Source organism: Ranitomeya variabilis, chromosome 5 (genome assembly GCF_051348905.1).
Source record: "Ranitomeya variabilis isolate aRanVar5 chromosome 5, aRanVar5.hap1, whole genome shotgun sequence".
NCBI classification, from domain to species: domain Eukaryota; kingdom Metazoa; phylum Chordata; class Amphibia; order Anura; family Dendrobatidae; genus Ranitomeya; species Ranitomeya variabilis.
The window spans coordinates 133707129-133726857 of NC_135236.1; the positions used below are offsets into that span (position 1 = coordinate 133707129).

The 19729-nt window shown below is 44.0% G+C and overlaps 1 protein-coding gene across 5 annotated transcripts in view; it reads right to left on the reverse strand.

The window, feature by feature from the left end:
• Window positions 1–256: 256 nt before the first annotated feature.
• The window catches only part of LOC143775334 (nucleoporin NUP35-like), a 58112-nt gene continuing 38639 nt past the window's right edge, over window positions 257–19729 (reverse strand). For 2 of the 5 annotated variants that reach the window (XM_077263343.1, XM_077263342.1), the window contains exons 6-9: window positions 19459–19528; window positions 8135–8263; window positions 6902–7042; window positions 2828–4815 (exon numbers count right to left, since the gene is read on the reverse strand). In XM_077263343.1, the coding sequence (XP_077119458.1) occupies window positions 4738–4815; window positions 6902–7042; window positions 8135–8263; window positions 19459–19528 (418 nt within the window). In that variant the 3' untranslated portion in view covers window positions 2828–4737. Of the gene's footprint in view, window positions 937–2827; window positions 4816–6901; window positions 7043–8134; window positions 8264–19458; window positions 19529–19729 lie in introns of those variants that run through there. The other 3 variants (XM_077263341.1, XM_077263344.1, XM_077263340.1) reach the window with 3 other exon arrangements.

Sequence of the window (19729 nt, forward strand, 5' to 3'; positions counted from 1 at the left end):
AGAGCCAGCACCTTTCCCTACCCCTTCCAAAAGAAAGATCACAAAAGTAATCTGTAACATTCTGCCAGTAAAAGCGCACGTAGACAGGCTGACCGTCGCCGTTATACGACCATCGATCAGCTCCATGTAAGCCTATTGTTTGATGGCCTGCTTAGACAGGGAGATCGCACTTGGCATGAACAGAGAACAATTCTTGTGTGCATAAATCATAATTCTCGGCAGCAGAGGACAATGTGCTGTTGAGAATGAATATATATTTTTAATGGTGTTGTCTGGCCTTAGGCTACACATATGCAGTCACTGACTGCAGACTAATGAATCTTCTCACTGCGCATACACTGGCGGTGGGTGCGGGTGGTCACATGACTGTAAGTATGCAATTTCTGTAATTAAATTTGCATACTTCCAGCCACATTCAGACTAGTCTTGTATTAAGAGAGACTGCACCTGTCTACTTGGCATATAACCACAAATGTATTCATATCACATTCTTGTACCCACCGCTCCCAAAGGAGAATCTTCATAGCACGCATTTTACGCGATGTGAGGACTCACAAGTCTGCAGCGAGTGTGACCTAAGGCCAGACGATTCCTTTAAGCCTGTCTAAATCAGCCTTGAAGGGATGAATGTTACTAATGTAGCAAAGCTTCTATGGACAGGTAGATTACACCATAACTACATTATTTCCATACACATCATCTGGAAATATCCATTGAGTAAATAAGGCAAAGACAACAGAACATATCTTTTACAGATAATGATTTGACAAAGTGTCTGAGGCACTGCTCTCTGGGACGACATCTGCAGGAGGGAATCTTCTTTGGTATGCTTGTAATGGCTTCACCCGATTTGTCTGCAACAGCCTTCCTAATAAAGTGACAGTCGTGTACCGCTCCCTTTGTTTAAAACGGACTTTTGTTCTTTGTTGTACAAAGCTAAGTAAAAATTGGTTAAAGTATAAAAATAATTTAGGTTATTAAAGTTTGGTATATATACAGTTGAAACCAGAAGTTTACATACACTATATAAAAAGACACATATGCACATGTGACATGAAATCAGAATAAACCTTTCCCGTTGAGGTCTATTAGGATTACCATAATTATTAATACTTGCCAAACGCCAGAATAATGAGAATGATTTAAGGCATTTTTATTTCTTACTGCTAAGTCAAATGTTTACATACATTTCATTAGTATTTGGTACCATTGCCCTTAAACTGAAGGACCCATCAGACCATGTGGGGTCATCACAACAGAGACCCTAATCACAGGACAATAAAACAATCCTTATCTAAGAATTGGCCCAATATTTATGGACATAACTGTTTATCACCCATGGTAATTCTGCTTCATGTCACCTGGTTTATCCATGGTTTTTTCCCCCTTTTGTTTTTTTTTTTTTTTCTATACCATGTTGTGCATAAATGTGATTCTTCAGAATTTGTTTTAGTCTTTGCCTGATGAAGAGACGTATGTAGTCTGGAAAGCTTGCAATTTGTTACCTTTTAATGGCTAACTGAAAAGATGGTATCAACCACTGAGGACTCTCAATTCTAAATATTTTTCTGGACTTGGGTCAGACATTTGGGATATCCTTCCACAAACTTCTCACATTAGTTGGTCAGAATTTGGGCCCATTCCTCCTGACAAAGCTAGTGAAACTGATCCAGGTTTGTAGGTCGCGCCTTGCTCGCACCGGCCTTTTCAGCTTTGCCCATAAATGTTCAATAGGATTGAGATCAGGGCTTTGTGATGGCCACTCCAAAACATTGACTTTGTTATCCTTAACCCCTTAGTGACTGAGCCAAATTTGTGAAATATGACCAGTGTCACTTTGTGGTAATAACTCTGGAACGCTTCAACAAATCCCATTGATTTTGAGAATGTTTTTTTCTTGACACATTATACTTTATGATAATGGTAAATTTAGGTCGATATGTTTTGTGTTTATTTATTAAAAAATATCAGAAATTTGAAAAAAAATGCAAAAAAAATAACAATTTTCAAACTTTTAATGATTATCCCTTTAATCCAGTCATTCCACAGCAAAACATTAATAATCTTTATTTTTATATAGCGCTAACATTCTGCAGCGCTTTATAGTTTGCACACATTATCATCGCTGTCCCCAATGGGCTATCAGTATATCTTTGGAATGTGGGAGGAAACCGGAGTACCCAGAGGAAACCCACACAAACACGGGGAGAACATACAAACTCTTTGCAGATGTTGTCCTTGGTGGGGTTTGAACCCAGGACTCCAGCGCTGCAGTGCTAACCACTGAGCCACTGTGCCACCCAAACATTTAATAAATTACATTTCCCACAGGTCTGCTTTACATCAGCACCATTTGTAAAATGTTCTTATATTTTAAATGTAGCAGTAATTTTTAATTTTTTCAAGGAAATTTACAAAGTTTATTTTTTTACGGACCTATCCATGTTTGAAGTGTTTTTTAGGGGTCCCATATATTGGGGAAACCCCCCAAATTATACCATTTTAAAAACAGCACCCCCTGACATATTGAAATCTGCAGTCAGGAAGTTTATTAACCCTTCGGGTGATTTTCAGGAATTAAAGGGAACCTGTCACCCCCAAAATCGAAGGTGAGCTAAGCCCACCAGCAACAGGCGCTTATCTAAAGCAATGATGTAGATAAGACCCCGATGTATCCTGAAAGATGGGAAAAGGAGGTTAGATTGTACTCACCTCAGAAGATGGGAGGCCCCGGACCGGACCGGACCGCCCCTAGGTGAGTATAATCTAACCTCTTTTTCTCATCTTTCAGGATACATTGAGGGCTTATCTACAGCATTACAGAATGCTGAAGATAAGCCCCTGATGCCGGTGGGCTTAGCTCACCTTCGATTTTGGGGGTGACAGGTTCCCTTTAATTCAAAGTGGCATGACAGAAATGAAAATGTGTGTTTTTACCACCTAAATGCCTCTAAATTCTGAACAAGTTACAACAGCTGTCAGACTCTGAGGCCGCTATTTGGCCGTGAATTCCCATGGCAAATATCAGTCACACAATCATGATCTGAGGGCACCAATGGGGACAAACAGGAAGCCCCCACACTGTTAACCATTTATAATGATGTAGTCACTATTGACAGCCGCATCTAAGGGGTTACACAGATTTGGACGGTGCAAACACTGATCGTGGCTGATGCAGCAAGTTGTCAGCTATAGTGTACAGCCGACAGCTGCTGGATTGTCTCCTGTATGGGCAGGCTAGTCTCTTATATCTCAGGTCAGTTAAAAGACGTATTGGCGGTCATTAAGGGGTTAAGCCACTTTGTTACCATTTTGGCAGTATGCTGCGGGTCATTGTCCATTTGGAAGACCCATTTTCACCTAAGCTGTAACTTCCTGGCTGATGTCTTGAGATGTTGCTGCAGTATTGCCACAATCTTCTGTTCTCCTGATGTCATCAATTTTGTGAAGTGCACCAGTCCCTCCTGCAGCAAAACAACCCACAACATGATACTGCTACCCCCCGTGTTTCAGGCTGTGTGCACACGTTGCGGATTTTTTTTCACTATAAAAACGCATACATTATGCATCCCATCATTTAGAATGCATTCGTTAATTTTTGTTCACATGATGCGTTTTTTTCCGCGAAAAAAACTCATTGCGGTAAAAAATGCAGCATGTTCATTAATTTTGCCGATTTTTCACGTTTTTCCCGCTATTTAATGCATTGGGAAGCTCCAGAAAAACACACGTCAAAAACGTGCAAAAAACGCGAAAAAAAACGCATGCGGATTTCCTGCAGAAAAAGTCCGGTTTTGTTCAGGAAAATTATGCAAAAAATCCTGAACGTGTGCACATAGCCTCACAGTAGGGATGGTGTTCTTAGGCTTCCAAGCTTCTCCCTATTTCCTCCAAACGTAGCGATGGTCATTATGCCCAAAAGTTAATTTTCAGTTTCATCAGACCACAGGACATGTCTCCAGAAATTAAGTGTTTTGTGTTCCTGTGTGCATTTGCAAACATTAATCTGGCTTTATGTTTCTTTTGGGGTAATGGCTTCTTCCTGGCAAAGTGGCCTTTCAGCCCATGTTGATACAGTTCTCGTTTCACTGTGAATATTGACACAATCTTACCAGCTTCCGCCATTATCTTCACAAGCTCTTTTGCTTTTGTCCTTGGATTAATATGCACATGTTGGACCAAAGCACGTTCATCTCTGAAACACAGAACCTGTCTCCTCCCTGAGCGGTATGATGGCTGAACATTCCCATATTGTTTGTACTTGCATATAATTGTTTGCGCAGAAGAACAAGGCACCTTCAGGCATCTTGAGATTGTACCCAACGATGAACCAGACTTGTGCAAGTCCACAATTCTCTTCTTGATATCTTGGCTGATTTCTTGAGACTTTCCCATGATGCTACACAAAGAAGCATTGTGTTTCAGGTGTGCATTAAAATACATCCACAGGTGTGTCTCTAACTTAGGTGTTGCCAAAGAAAAACCCACTATCACAAGCTTTCAAATACATGACATCACCATATGGGCAGTCCAGAATTGTTTAAAGGCATAGTAGTCTTAGTGTATGTAAACTTTTTACTTTGCAGTAATTAAAAAAAATGGCTAAAAACACTCATTATTCTGGCATTTGGCAAATATTAATAATTATGGTAATCCTAATAGACCTAAAAAGGGAAAAGTTTATTCTGATTTCATGTCAGATAATATGTAGGTATCTATCTATCTTTATATATTCCACTACCATCCAAAGAGATATTCAAGAGCTTTAGATACTAATGTGTTATCCTTTTTGGGGGTCTGTCTGTTCATGAATACCTGCAAGAAAAAAAAAAAAAAAAGGTTTCTGTTTTAGCAGGCTTTCTTTTTTTAGAACCATTTTTTTAATTCATTTTAGTATTATTTTGTACAGATGTCGTACACCTGGCCTTTTTGACGTTCCATAGATAAAGCAAAGGCAGAGCTGAAGCAAGCATTTAACTTCAGAGCTCTACTGATCTCAAAATACTTTCTGTAGACATTCTGATTTTCCACATTATACCCCCTCCCCACCATAAAAAAACCCATAAATGCTATTCAGGATACAGAAGTGATGTGATCAGTGATGGTGGAAAAGAGCCTAATTCCATTTCAATACAGCAAAAACAATCAAACATTGAGAAAAATATTACATATAACCCAAATACATATTCCTATCAGAAAATGACCTATTTAAATCAGGTTTCTGCACACACTCAGGCTTCAATACTAATGATGGGGTTAGAGTCTGATCATTGTTGATAATTTACATGTGTTGTTTCCTGAAACAGGAAATTAAGAGTTCTAAAATAACCTCAGTGTGAAAATTGCAAGGTTACTAATTTTTTTTAAATAAAGATTGTAATTAGTGATGAGCGAATGTGCTCGACATGGTCTAATCCGAGCACGCTTGCGTGCTATCAGAGTGTCTTCGGCGTGCTCGAAAAATATTATATTTCCCGTTTGTTAGACAATCCCTGCCTGTGTTGCAGCTGTCTAATAGCCGTGAGACATGCAGCCACGGAGACTCGAACCTATTTTTCAAACACACCGAAGACACTCGGTTCGCACCCGAGCATGTTCTGATGACACCTTATCCTATCACATTCGCTCATCACCAATTCTAAACAAAAGAGACCTACCAACAATGTAAAAAGAAACAACAACAACAAAAAACATTTAGTCACAAAAGTCTGATTTCAATAATAGGTCATTTTCTGAAGATACAGAAAAAAAGCAGCTTCCTTTCAAGATCTACTTTGTTGTTTTCAAAGGCCAAGTAATCCTCTGTGCAAGTGTATTGGGGTACACAATGTGCGGGGTCAGCATAGCTTTATCAGAAAAGAGGAAGAGAAGAGAAAGGTTAAGGCTATGTGCACACATAGCGGTTTTTACCGCGAAACCGCAGCGTTTCTGCAGCTGCGGGTCAGCAGCAGTTTCCATTGCGTTTACAGTTACATGTAAACCCTATGGAAACCGCAATCCGCTGTGCACATGCTGCGGGAAAAACCGCGCAGAAACGCAGCGGTTTACATTGCGCAGCATGTCACTTCTTTTGTGCAGAATCGCTGCGATTCTGCACACATAGGAATGCATTGAACCGCTTACTTCCCGCATGGGGCTATGCCCACGATGCGGGAAGTAAGCGGATAATGTGCAGATGGTACCCGGGGTGGAAGAGAGGAGACTCTCCTCCAGGCCCTGGGAACCATATTTGTGTAAAAAAAAAAAAAGAATTAAAATAAAAAATAATGATATACTCACCTCTCAGCGCTGCACGCAGCCGTCCGGTCTCAGGGTTGCTGTGCGAGCAGGACCTGCGATGACGTCGCAGTCACATGACTGTGACGTCACGAAGGTCCTTCTCGCACAGCATCTTTGGAACCGGACCGCCGCGTGCAGCGCCGAGGAGATCGGGACATCAGAGGGTGAGTATATAACCATTTTTTATTATTACTATTGATGCTGCATATGCAGTATCAATAGTATAGGAGTAAACCCGCAGCGGAAACCGCAAAACAAACCGTGATAAATCTGCAGGGATAACCGCAGCGGTTTTGCCCTGCAGATTTATCAAATCCGCTGCGGGAGAACCCGCAGAGGACCCCGCAAGGTGTGCACATAGCCTAAAGAAACCTTGGATGCATCAGTAAAGACTTTTCCACAATTCCATTATAATGGGATATAAGCATCCTCCACCTACTCATTGTATTGGTAAGCTGTGTGTCGCAGGAGAAAAACACTAATTCTAAGTGCTCGGAGGCAGGAAATACTATGGTGGTCCTCACTGGTAAAGTTATGCCCCTTGGCTGGGCTGGTCAGTAGGTGGAAACAGTGTACAGCACACCATCAAAGATGAAGAGCCTGGTCGGTGGAAAAAAAATACCTTGTAGGGACTAGTTGAGGCCCTGTAAGCTGCAGCAAGAGGTCTCATTCCTGATCGAGGGGAGCTTATGGATTTTACCCGAGGCGTGACGCATGAATACACTGAGGACACAGGCGCCTTCTCAGTACTTTCCATTAAACTCTGAAAGTAAGATCGCAATAGATTAATCTAAAGTCCAGACTGTTAAGAATACCAGTAATGAAATGATGATACACATTCTAGACAAACATCCCTTTATTAAAAGATTATTCCTATCTCAGCCTTTTATGGCCGAGATCAAAATAGCGGCATCCGAGCCCTGGAAGTGGAGATACAGAAAGACTACAGATGTAGAAATAAATGGCTACTGTTCAAACCAAGCACAGGCATTGGCGTCACTGCGCAGTTCACTGCACATTCCCAGCTAATGGTTCTCCACTAGTGATGAGTGAAGGACAGCTGTTCAACAGCCATAACACACGCAAGGACTGTGTCTGGTAGGCAATCCCTGCCTGTGTTGTGGCTGTGGAATAAGTGCGACACATGCAGGCGAGGGGGCTCGAACATATTGTTCAACACACCGAAGACACTAGGTTAGCACCCGAGCATGCTCACTCGTCACTATTTTTCACCTATCTCCATCCAGTACTTCACTTGTTTTATATAGATCAGGATCTATGTGTGAAAATTATTTTGAGAAGAAAACACTTCCAGTGGCTGGAGCCTAGACAGTTACTTTCATCTCAGACACAAAAGGCTGATATAGGAAAGACCCTTTAAATCTAGTGACTTATGGAATTGGGGTTATATTCAACATGTCATTCACAGCCCTCATGTGTTTACTTTGCTGCAGTTACCAAGATTGTTTCTCAGTAACCCTACAGATCAATATTTAAAGACTTAAAAAGGGTTTTCTGTGATTTTACAAAATCCTTAAATTGGGGGGCCCAACAGCAGGACAAAAGGGCATGAGAGATTGCTGGAGCACAGCGGCCGATTCCCTGCAGTAACTTACCCAGCAAGTCTATATGTGGCCATGTCTGGGGCTGCACCTCAGTCTTCTGAACTTAAAAAAGGAGTTTGTCAGGATAAAATGACTGATCAAACCAAGCACAGGTGCTCGGTGCACCCTTGGTGTGCCTAAGCAGTGCACTGTCTGACCTACTTGTTTTCCATCCATTTCCACCCTCCATTGCTGCACCTGTTTTATATAGATCTGTAGCTGTGTGTGAAAACTCGAAGAAGGACGAATACCTTATCTATACAAGGTTTTACACCGATCATAATGCAATCGCCAAATATCTTGCCATCTTTACTTAGAGCCTTCCTTGCCTGCAGCTTGGACTGGTATTGTAAGTGCATCCAGTTTCCAGCATTTGACATCTAACAAACAGAAAAAAAATATATATATATTTTGATATATCAGTTTAAGCTTATTTTTCAGACTATAAGACGCACCTGACCATAAGACGCATCTAGGTTTTAGAGGAGGAAAATAGAATACAAAATTGAAGCACAAAAATGTGGTCATGACACTGTTGTGGGGTGGCTGCTGCTGACACTGCTAGTAGTAATATCCCCCATCCTGGTATATGTCACCATCCAGGTATACAAGGCCCCATCCTCCCCACCGTGGAATACACGGCCCCTTCGTCCCCACCCTGGTATAAACGGCCCCTTCGCCCCCACCCTCGTGTACTTGCCCCTTCGTCCCCACCCTCGTGTACACGGTCCCTTCGCCCCATCCTCTTATATGCCCATGGGAGTGGAGAGCAGTAAATATTCATTCTCTTTAATAGTGGGCACACATGACTGTGCCAGCCGCAGCTGGAAGCCAGCGGCTGAAGTCAACACTGTGCCCGCTATTAACCCCCTCACACCGCAGCCCATTTTCATTTTTGCATTTGTTTTTTGCTCCTCTGCTTCCCAGAGCCATAACTTTTTATTATTTTTTCGCCAATATGGCCATGTGAGGGCTTGTTTTTTGTGAGAAGAGTTGTACTTTTGAACGACACCATTGGATTTACCATATCGTGCACTTGAAGTCGGGGAAAAAATTCCAAGTGCGGTGAAATAGCAAAAAAAAAGTGCAGTCCTACAACTGTTTTTTGTGTTTGTTTTTTTTTACCATGTTCACCAAATGCTAAAACTTACAGCACGCTGGCTCAGTGGATAGCACTGTAGCCTTGCAGCGCTGGAGTCCTGGGTTCTAATCCCACCTTGGACAACATCTGCAAGGAGTTTGTATGTTCTCCCGTGTTTGTGTGGGTTTCCTCTGGGTTCTCCGGTTTCCTCCCACATTCCAAAGACATACTGATAGGGAATTTAGATTGTGAGCCCCATCGGGGACAGCAATGATAATGTGTGCAAAACTGTAAAGCGCTGCGGAATAGGTTAGCGCTATATAAAAATAAAGATTATTATTATTACCTGCCATTATGATTCTCCAGGTCATTACAAGTTCGTAGACACTAAATGTGTGTATGTTCTTTTTTATTTAAGTAGTGAAAAAAAATTCCAAAGTTAGTTAAAAAAATAAATAAAAATACTCGTCATCGTCCGAGACCTGTAGCATCTCCATTTTTTGTTATCTGGGGCTGGGTGAAGGCTTATTTTTTGCGCACCGAGCTGACATTTTTAATTGTAACATTATAGTGTAGATACAATCTTTCGATCACCCGTTATTGCATATTAAAACAATGTTGTGGCAACCAAAAAAAACGAAAACGTATTTCTGTCATTTTGACTTTTTTTCGCTACGCCGTTTACCGATTAAGTCTTTATTTCTCATGTACAGCGCCATGGAATTAATGGTGCTATATAAATATTATTATTATTATCTTGATAGATCTGGCGATTCTGAACGCAGCAATACTAAATATGTGGAGGGGGGTATGGTTTTATTTTGAATGGGGCAAAAGGGAGGAGATTTTATATTTTTATCTTTCTCAATTTTTTTTTTTTTAAACTTTTTACTTGCTTTAACCCCTTAAGCCCCGATGGTGGTTTGCACGTTAATGACCGGGCCAATTTTTACAATTCTGACCACTGTCCCTTTATGAGGTTATAACTCTGGAACGCTTCAACGGATCTTGGTGATTCTGACTTTGTTTTCTCGTGACATATTGTACTTCATGATAGTGGTAAAATTTATTCGATATAACTTGCGTTTATTTGTGAAAAAAATGGAAATTTGGCGAAAATTTTGAAAATTTCGCAATTTTCCAACTTTGAATTTTTATGCCCTTAAATCACAGAGATATGTCACACAAAATACTTAATAAGTAACATTTCCCACATGTCTACTTTACATCAGCACAATTTTGGAACCAAAATTTTTTTTTGTTAGGGAGTTATAAGGGTTAAAGTTGACCAGCAATTCCTCATTTTTACAACACCATTTTTTTTTTAGGGACCACATCTCATTTGAAGTCATTTTGAGGGGTCTATATGATAGAAAATACCCAAGTGTGACGCCATTCTAAAAACTGCACCCCTCAAGGTGCTCAAAACCACATTCAAGAAGTTTATTAACCCTTCAGGTGTTTCACATGAATTTTTGGAATGTTTAAATAAAAATGAACATTTAACTTTTATTTTTTTTTCACAAAAAATTTATTTCAGCTCCAATTTGTCTTATTTTACCAAGGGTAACAGCAGAAAATGGACCCCAAAAGTTGTTGTACAATTTGTCCTGAGTACGCTGATACCCCATATGTGGGGGTAAACCACTGTTTGGGCGCATGGCAGAGCTCGGAAGGAAAGGAGCGCCATTTTACTTTTCAATGCAAAATTGACTGGAATTGAGATGGGACGCCATGTTGCGTTTGGAGAGCCCCTGATGTGCCTAAACATTGAAACCCCCCACAAGTGACACCATTTTGGAAAGTAGACCCCTTAAGAAACTTATATATAGATGTGTGGTGAGCACTTTGACCCAACAAGTGCTTCACAGAAATTTATAATGCAGAGCCGTAAAAATAAAAAATCATTTTTTCACAAAAATGATCTTTTCGCCCCCAATTTTTTATTTTCCCAAGGGTAAGAGAAGAAATTGGACCCCAAGAGTTGTTGTGCAATTTGTCCTGAGTACGCTGATACCCCATATGTGGGGGTAAACGACTGTTTGGGCGCATGGCAGAGCTCGGAAGGGAAGGAGCGCCGATTGACTTTTCAATGTAAAATTGACTGGAATTGAGATGGGACACCATGTCGCGTTTGGAGAGCCCCTGATGTGCCCAAACATTAAAACCCCCCAAAAGTGACACCATTTTGGAAAGTAGACCCCCTAAGGAACTTATCTAGATGTGTTTTGAGAGCTTTGAACCCCCAAGTGTTTCACTACAGTTTATAACGTAGAGCCGTGAAAATAATTTTTTTTTTTTTTTTCACAAAAATGATTTTTTAGCCCCCAGTTTTGTATTTTCACAAGGGTAACAGGAGAAATTGGACCCCAAAAGTTGTTGTCCAATTTGTCCTGAGTACGCTGATACCCCGTATGTGGGGGGGAACCACTGTTTGGGCGCATAGCAGAGCTCGAAAGGGAAGGAGCGCCATTTGGAATGCAGACTTAGATGGATTGGTCTGCAGGCGTCACGTTGCATTTCCAGAGCCCCTGATGTACCCAAACAGTAGAAACCCCCCACAAGTGACCCCATATTGGAAACTAGACCTCCCAAGGAACTTATCTAGATGTGAGAACTTTGAACCCCCAAGTGTTTCACTACAGTTTACAACGCAGAGCCGTGAAAATAAAACATCTTTTTTTTTCCCACAAAAATGATTTTTAGCCCCCCCAAATTTTTATTTTCCAAAGGATAACAAGAGAACTTGGACCCCAAATTTGTTGTCCAATTTGTCCCGAGTACACTGATACCCCATATGTTGGGGTAAACCCCTGTTTGGGCGCACGGGAGAGCTCGGAAGGGAAGGAGCACTGTTTTACTTTTTCAACGCAGAATTGGCTGGAATTGAGATCGGACGCCATGTCGCGTTTGGAGAGCCCGATGTGCCTAAACAGTGGAAACTCCCCAATTCTACCTGAAACCCTAATCCAAACACACCCCTAACCACACCCCTAACCCTGACACACCCCTAACTCTAATCCCAACCCTAATCCCAACCGTAAATGTAATCCAAACCCTAACCCTAACTTTAGCCCCAACCCTAACTTTAGCCCCAACCCTAACCCTAGCCCTAGCGGGAAAATGGAAATAAATACATTTTTTAAATTTTTAAATTTTTCGCTAACTAAGGGGGTGATGAAGGGGGGTTTGATTTCCTTTTATAGCGTTTTTTTTAGCGGATTTTTATGATTGGCAGCCGTCACACACTGAAAGACGCTTTTTATTGCAAAAAATATTTTTTGCGTTACCACATTTTGAGAGCTATAATTTTTCCATATTTTGGTCCACAGAGTCATGTGAGGTCTTGTTTTTTGCGGGACGAGTTGACGTTTTTATTTGTAACATTTTCGGGCACGTGACATTTTTTGATCGCTTTTTATTCCGATTTTTGTGAGGCAGATTGACCAAAAACCAGCTATTCATGAATTTCTTTTGGGGGAGGCGTTTATACCGTTTGGTAAAATGGATGAGGCAGTTTTATTCTTCGGGTCAGTACGATTACAGCGATACCTCATTTATATCATTTTTTTATGTTTTGGTGCTTTTATAAAATAAAAACTTTTATAGAAAAAAATAATTATTTTTGCATCACTTTATTCTGAGGACTATAACTTTTTTATTTTTTCTTTGATGACGCTGCTCGTTTTTTGCGGGACAAGATGACCTTTTCAGCGGTACCATGGTTACTTATATCCGTCTTTTTGATCGTGTGTTATTCCACTTTTTATTTGGCGGTATGATAATAAAGCGTTGTTTTTTGCTTTTTTTTTTTTTTTTTTTTACGGTGTTCACTGAAGGGGTTAAATAGTGGGACAGTTTTATAGGTCGAGTCGCTACGGACGAGGCGATACTAAATATGTGTACTTTTATTGTTTTATTATTATTTAAAGAAATGTATTTATAGGAACAATATGTATTTTTTTTTTTTTTTTGCATTTTTTTGGGGAAGTTTCATTTATTTATTTTTTTTTACACATGTGAATTTTTTTATTTTTTTTATTTTTTTGTTTGTTACACACACTATAACATTGCCCCTGGGGGGGCATGATGTTATAGTGTAAGATCGCCGATCTGACACTTTGCTGTGCACTGTGTCAGATCGGTGATCTGACGTGCACAGCTCCTGGAGGCTTCCCGGCGCCTGCTCTGAGCAGGCGCAGTGAAGCCACCTCCCTGCAGGACCCAGATGCCGCAGCCATCTTGGATCCGGGCCTGCTGCTGGGAGGAGGAGGTAAGAGACCCTCGGAGCAACGCGATTACATCGCGTTGCTCCGGGGGTCTCAGGGAAGCACGCAGGGAGCACCCTCCCTGCGCGATGCTTCCCTATACTGCCGGCACACTGCGATCATGTTTGATCGCAGTGTGCCGGGGGTTAATGTGCCGGGGGCGGTCCGTGACCGCTCCTGGCACATAGTGCCGGATGTCAGCTGCGATAGTCAGCTGACACCCGGCCGCGATCGGCCGCGCTCCCCCCGTGAGCGGGGCCGATCGCATATGACGTACTATCCCGTCACTGGGAATTAAGTCCCAGGTCACCTTGACGGGATAGTACGTCATATGGGATTAAGGGGTTAATAGACTTCATGGGAGACTAGAAGCTGCAATCTTCTGATCGCCTCTGCTACACACAGGCGATAATCAGATCGCCTGTGTGTGGCAGAAATGCTCACTTGCTATGAGCACCGACAGATGGGTGGTGCTCATAGCAATCTGGCAATGACAACGACAGGGGTCTGCTGGAGACTTCTGGTTGTCATACCCACCCATCGGTGACTCGCGATCATGTGACATGGGCGGTTTTAGTGACACGCTTCCGGCGCAATCGCATTAAATGCCGCTGTCAGAGATCGCAATTCCACCCGCAGCTGTTAGGGGCACATGTCAGCTGTTCAAAGGGTAAGACACGACATGTGCCGTACAAGTACGGTGCATGTCGTGAAGGGGTTAAAGAAAATAAATATTCACTGCTCCACACGGCCATAGTCCCTCCCACCTCTTTGCATCAGCTTCAATGCATAGAGGTGGGAGGGACTATAGGCGTGGGGAGCAGTGAATATTCATTTTCTTTAAAAGCGGGGACAGTGTTAGCCGCAGCTGCCAACTCCTGCCTCCTGTGACCCGCTCCTCAGCCTCTGATCTACCATCTAGAGGGAATAGGTAGATATACATTATATTTAAATATTTATATTTATTACATTCGGATTATAAGATGCACCCCTCACTTTCCTCCAAAATTTTCGTGGGAAAAAAAGTGAGTCTTATGGTCTGAAAAATCCGGTAAATGGTTTAGGATTTTATCGACAAAATTACCTATGATTTAAGTCAAGTCCTAATATAGCTCATTAAATTTGGAAGCACAAGTGCTGTCTGAGTGCGGCCTAAGGCACAGGAAAACACAGATTACAGCCCAGTGTTCTCCATATATTAAAAAAATACACATTTTTCCTCTTAGATCGCAAAATATGCCCTCTAAAAGTTCTCGCCATTCTAAGCCATAGTAAGCAAAATGTTTCCCTTAAAACAGGGATTTTTGTGTACTCACCGTAAAATAATTTTCTCCGAGCCACAGGACCATGGGTGTATGCTGCTGTCGCTAGGAGGCTGAAACTAAGTGAATACAAAAAAAGATCAGCTCCTCCCCTGCAGTATACACCCACACACTGGTTCTAGCCAAACTAGTTCAGTGGCAAAGCAGGAGGAGAACATAAACATCAAATAAGCTTACAACATGTCAAATCAAAGAACAAAGCCAACCATCAGGCTAATAGGGTGGGTGCTGTGTCCCCCAGTGAATGGCTCGGAGAAAAGGATTTTCTGGTGAGTACACAAAAATCTCCGTTTCTCCTTCGCCTCACTGGGGGACACAGGACGTGAGACGTCCAAAAGCAGTACCTGGGTGGGAAACCGATGTAACAGATCAAACCTCAAGTACCAACTGTCTAGAGATGGACTACCGCAGCTTGCAATATCGTCTGCCCAAGCCCGCATCTGCAGAAGCCTGGGTGTGAATATTGTAGTGCTTTGAAAATGTATGCAGACTGGACCAAGTCACAGCCTTGCAAACTTGTAACGCCGACGTCTGGTGCTGAATGGCCTAAGATATGCCTACCGACCGAGTGGAGTGTACCTTAATCCCTGCTGGGATAGAATTGCCTCTGACACGGTAAGACTCCTGAATTGCCTAGCGAATCCACCTGGCTATTGTGGACTTTAAAGCGGCTAGTCCTTTCCTGTGACCCTCCGGGAGAACAAACAAAGCATCCGACTTACAGAAAAATGCCGTCCGAAACATGTATTTTCTGAGGGCTCTCACCAGATCCAGAGTGTGAAGGGCTCTCTCCACTCTGTGTACTGGCGCCGGGCAAAGTTAGGGCAGGACAATGGCCTTATTAAGGTGGAAGAAGAGACCACCTTGGGCAATAAGGATGGGGACGGCCTAAGAACCACCTTGTCCTGGTGGAAAATTAGGAAAGGAGCTCGACAGGACAGGGCAGCAAGCTCTGAGACCCACCTGATTGACGTCACCGCAACCAGAAAGGTGACCTTCCAGGAAAGGAAGGTCAGCGAGTCATCCTGCATTGGTTTGAAATGCGCCTCTTGCAGAACACCCAGGACCAAGTTAAGGTCCCAGGTTTCCAGCTGCATTTTATAGTGGGGAATCACATGGGAGACTCCCTGAATGAAAGTTCTCACTTGTAGATTGGAAGCAATTCTGCGCTAGAACAAAATGGATAAAGCCGAGATCTGGCCCTTGAGGGAATTAAGCGCCAGACCTGAATCCAAGCCGATCTGGAGAAATTCCAAAATGGTTGAATGAGAAAAAGGCATTCCATATGCGGTGATAAATGCGCACCGATGTAGGCTTCCGGGCACTAACCATGGTGGAAACCACCGATTGCGAGAAGCCAGCCCGGGTTAGGACCCAGGATTCAATGGCCAAGCGGTTAAACACAGGGCCCCTGAGATCTGGTGGCAAATCGGACCCTGGGAAAGAAGATCTGGTAGATCCGGCAGTCGCCAAGGCACGTCAGCGACGAGCTGCACCAACTCCGCGTACCACACCCTCTCGGGAGCAACGTAAGCGGGGGGGACACGTATAGAAGATGAAACTGACACCATGGAAGGACCAGTGTGTCCGCCCCGATGGCTTCTGGATCCCGAGACCGAGCTACAAACTCTGGCACATTGGCGTTTAATCTTGAAGCCATCAGATCCACATCTGGAGTCCCCCAAGGAAGACAAATCTGGTGGAAAACCTCCGGATGAAGAGCCCACTCCCCGGAGGAGAGACCCTGGCGGCTGAGGAAGTCTGCTGACCAGTTTTCCACGCCCGGAATGTGTACTGCTGAAATGACCGAATGGTTCTTTTCGGCCCAGCGGAGAATGTGAACTACCTACTGCCCCCAGCCGAGGAGTCTGGCGTCGGTAGTAGTGACCACCAGCCATTGAACCGGAAGAAAGGATTTCCCCTGGCTGAGGGAAGACCGCAACGTCCACCACCTGAGCGCTTGTCTGACCCACGGGGACAGATGGCACAATCGGCCGAGGGAGAACGGGTTCCTGTCCCAGGCCGCCAAAAGCGCATGCTGCAGAGGGCAAAGGTGTAGCTGGGAGAAAAGAACAGCTGCCATCGCTGCCACCATTTTCCCCAGGACAGTCATGCCCAAGCTCCCTGTTGAAGGGCTAAGACCTTGTCTCGAGGTAGAATCACCAACCCTCGGGAGGTGGTCAGGAGCATCCCTAAAAAGGATATCTGATGAGCTGGAACGGGAGAGGACTTGCTTAGATTTATAAGCCAGCCCAGACAAGAAAGAGTATCCAGAGTGATAAGCACGCACTCCGCACAGGCCTGGAAAGATGGTCCCTTGATCAGAAGGTCGATTAAGTATTGCAAAACGACCATGCCCCGAGAGTGCAGAATGGTCATGACGGCCGCCATGTCTTTCGTAAACATTCTGGGAGCGGTGGCGAGTCCGAATAGAAAGGCTGTGAACTGGAAATGCTCTTCGCCCACAGCATAGCGCAGGAACCTCTGGTAAGGGGGAAAGATCGGAATATGGAGGTATGCATCCCAGATGTCGAAGGATGCAAGGAACTCCCCCCTTCTCCATGGAGGAGATGACCGAACGGAGGGACTCCATCCTGAAGTGTCTGACCTTGACAAATTTGTTTAAGAGTTTCAGATCCAGGATGGGCTGCACTGTTCAGTCTTTCTTCAGAACCACAAATACATTCAAGTAGAACCTTTCGAACCTCTCGTTTTCTGGGACCTGAATAAGGACTGCGTCTTAGCGTAGCAAATCGATGGGTCGGTAAAAGGACTGTGCTCACACCTCTGTTTTGGGGGAACGAGAGGGGAAGAATCGTGTCGGGGGACAGGAAGAAATTCTATTCTGTATCCAGAAGACACCAGGTCCCTGACCCATTCGTCGTGAACGACGGAGAACCAAGCCTGACGAAACAGGAGTAGAGGTCCGCCTACCCTGCAGGTGCTGACCGGATGAAGCGATGAGTCATTGGGTCAAGAATCTACGGGACCTAGATCCCTTAGTTCTGGACTGTCCCTACGTGGTGAGGGTCCCGATCCGGAAGAGGCGGTCGTAGTTGACCAGCCAGGGCTGGTGCGTAAGGACCGGAAACGAGTTTGTTGCCGACGGCAAAAAGGTCATCTGGTCTTTGGCTGGGGAGGAATTAACTTTTTCCCCTGTAACATCAGAGATAAGCTGATCCAGCTTCTCTCCAAATAAACGACGGCTCTGATAAGGCAGAGAGGTTGCACGAGAGGGTTCGGGAGACGTACTATGGGTCAGTTTCCTAGCTGTCCATGAATTTTGTGCCAGAGTGCAGCCCCTGCTGGCCGACGGTTCCCTTGTAGAAGAGGAATCTTCTAAATCAGGCAGACGAATGCCCCGACCTGTGGAGGGGTCCTGGAGGAACTCAAAGGCTTTAGCCAGTGAGGCCATGGACTGCAACAGTGACGAGGCCCACTCAGGGGGACTAAATACGCTGGGTTCGGTAGCGGCGGAGGGCTCCTGAGAGCATTTGGGGGTCACAAGCTTTGCAGAGAGGATTACTCTGTCTAAGGGGGAAACGAAGACTGACAGATGGTACATGAGGAGAAAAACACTGTATGGGTTTTGGTAGCCCTCCTGGATGTCTTAGAAAATGACATGGTGTACCCCAGTATATCCTGACTCTGCTAAGTGCCCCAGTGAAGAGAAATGCCCAGGAATATACTACAGGGAAAGCCAATAGTGTCGCAGCACAGCTCTTACCCATGGTCCTGTGTGCCCAAAGCAGTCCTTTGCTAGGGACCCGGCTGGGATATGGAGGAGTCTGCAGTGCAGAGGAGCATCTGAAAGCAAAGTAATGGCTGCCGGAAGCAGGCACAGAAGCTTGCGTTGTGAAGAAGCACTAAAAGAGTGGGGGGAGCCGGCTGAACAAACAAGCGAATGGGCAGAGCTTCTGGCTTGTGGCCTAGCAAAGGCCGAAGCCGGGGAGTAAATGTCCAGCGCCGGACGGAAGGTACCTTGGCCTGGGGAAGTGCAGCGCAGTCAGGAGGCCCTCCTGCCGCACCTGACCCCGGCACTTACCGATCAGAGATCCGGAGGAACTCTGTGGGGAATCGTAGCTGCAGATTGGACGGTGCAGGGACCCTCCATCCCCTTGTTAGGGATGTGGAGAGGGATCGTCCACCTCCTTCCATCACCGCTGTTCTATCAGTGGTGATGCAGTGGTGGGCGCTCGGATGCCATCGATGCCTCTGTACATCCTAGGGGGTTAACTCCCCCAGGATGGGACAGGGCTGTTATCCGGCTCTAGCGAGCCTCGCTGCAGAAGTGGGTACATGGAGGTGACACTCCATGTTCCCGTCTTTGATGGTACGGGGAGAGTGGTGCCCTTAAGGGACCCGTCGTCCCTAGAATAGAGCGCAGGCACGGCTATAGACTGTGCAGGAGGCGGTACGTGGAAGCGACACTCCATGTTCCCGCCTGTTGGTTGTGGGAGATTGAAACCCTGAAGGGATCCGTCACCCCTATAATCCTTGAGAAAAATTGGTAAAAAGTAAAAAATAGAATAAAAAAATAAAAATTAAAATTTTTGGTCTAAATATCAGACCCATGTGCCTCCTATGGACACTAAGCATGAACTGGTTGAGCTGGAGCTAGTGTGTGGGTGTATACTGCAGAGGAGGCGCTAACTCTTGTATCAGCCTCCTAGTGGCAGCAGCATAACACGCATGGTTCTGTGTCCCCAATGAGGTGAAGGAGAAAAAAAAGTTTAACCTAGCAAAGAAGGGAAATGAAAAAGTACATTACAAATGAATTGCTAAATAATTGTAATAATCGACAATTTATAATAATGCATTGTTCCATTTATTGATTTTTTTTTTTTGCTTCATTAAAGGTGTTTTTCAGGAAAAAAATTCAAAGACAGGAAAATCATCCTTACCACATGTTTTATTATATTCCCATACTGAGCAAACTGTAGTAAGATGTAGGAAGAAGAGGCTTGAGGAAACCTATACATTAAGGGAATAAGGAGATGTAATGAAATGAAAAAAAACAAGAAAAACATTCAAGCTTTCTGCAGATGGCCATGATAATGTATGATGGCTTCCTACAAGAGTCATAATACAGTTTGCACATCTCAGTAATATAGAACCGCAGAAGTACCATATTCTCTCCCCAAAACCCAGAATGCCAACAACTCGCCCCAGCTT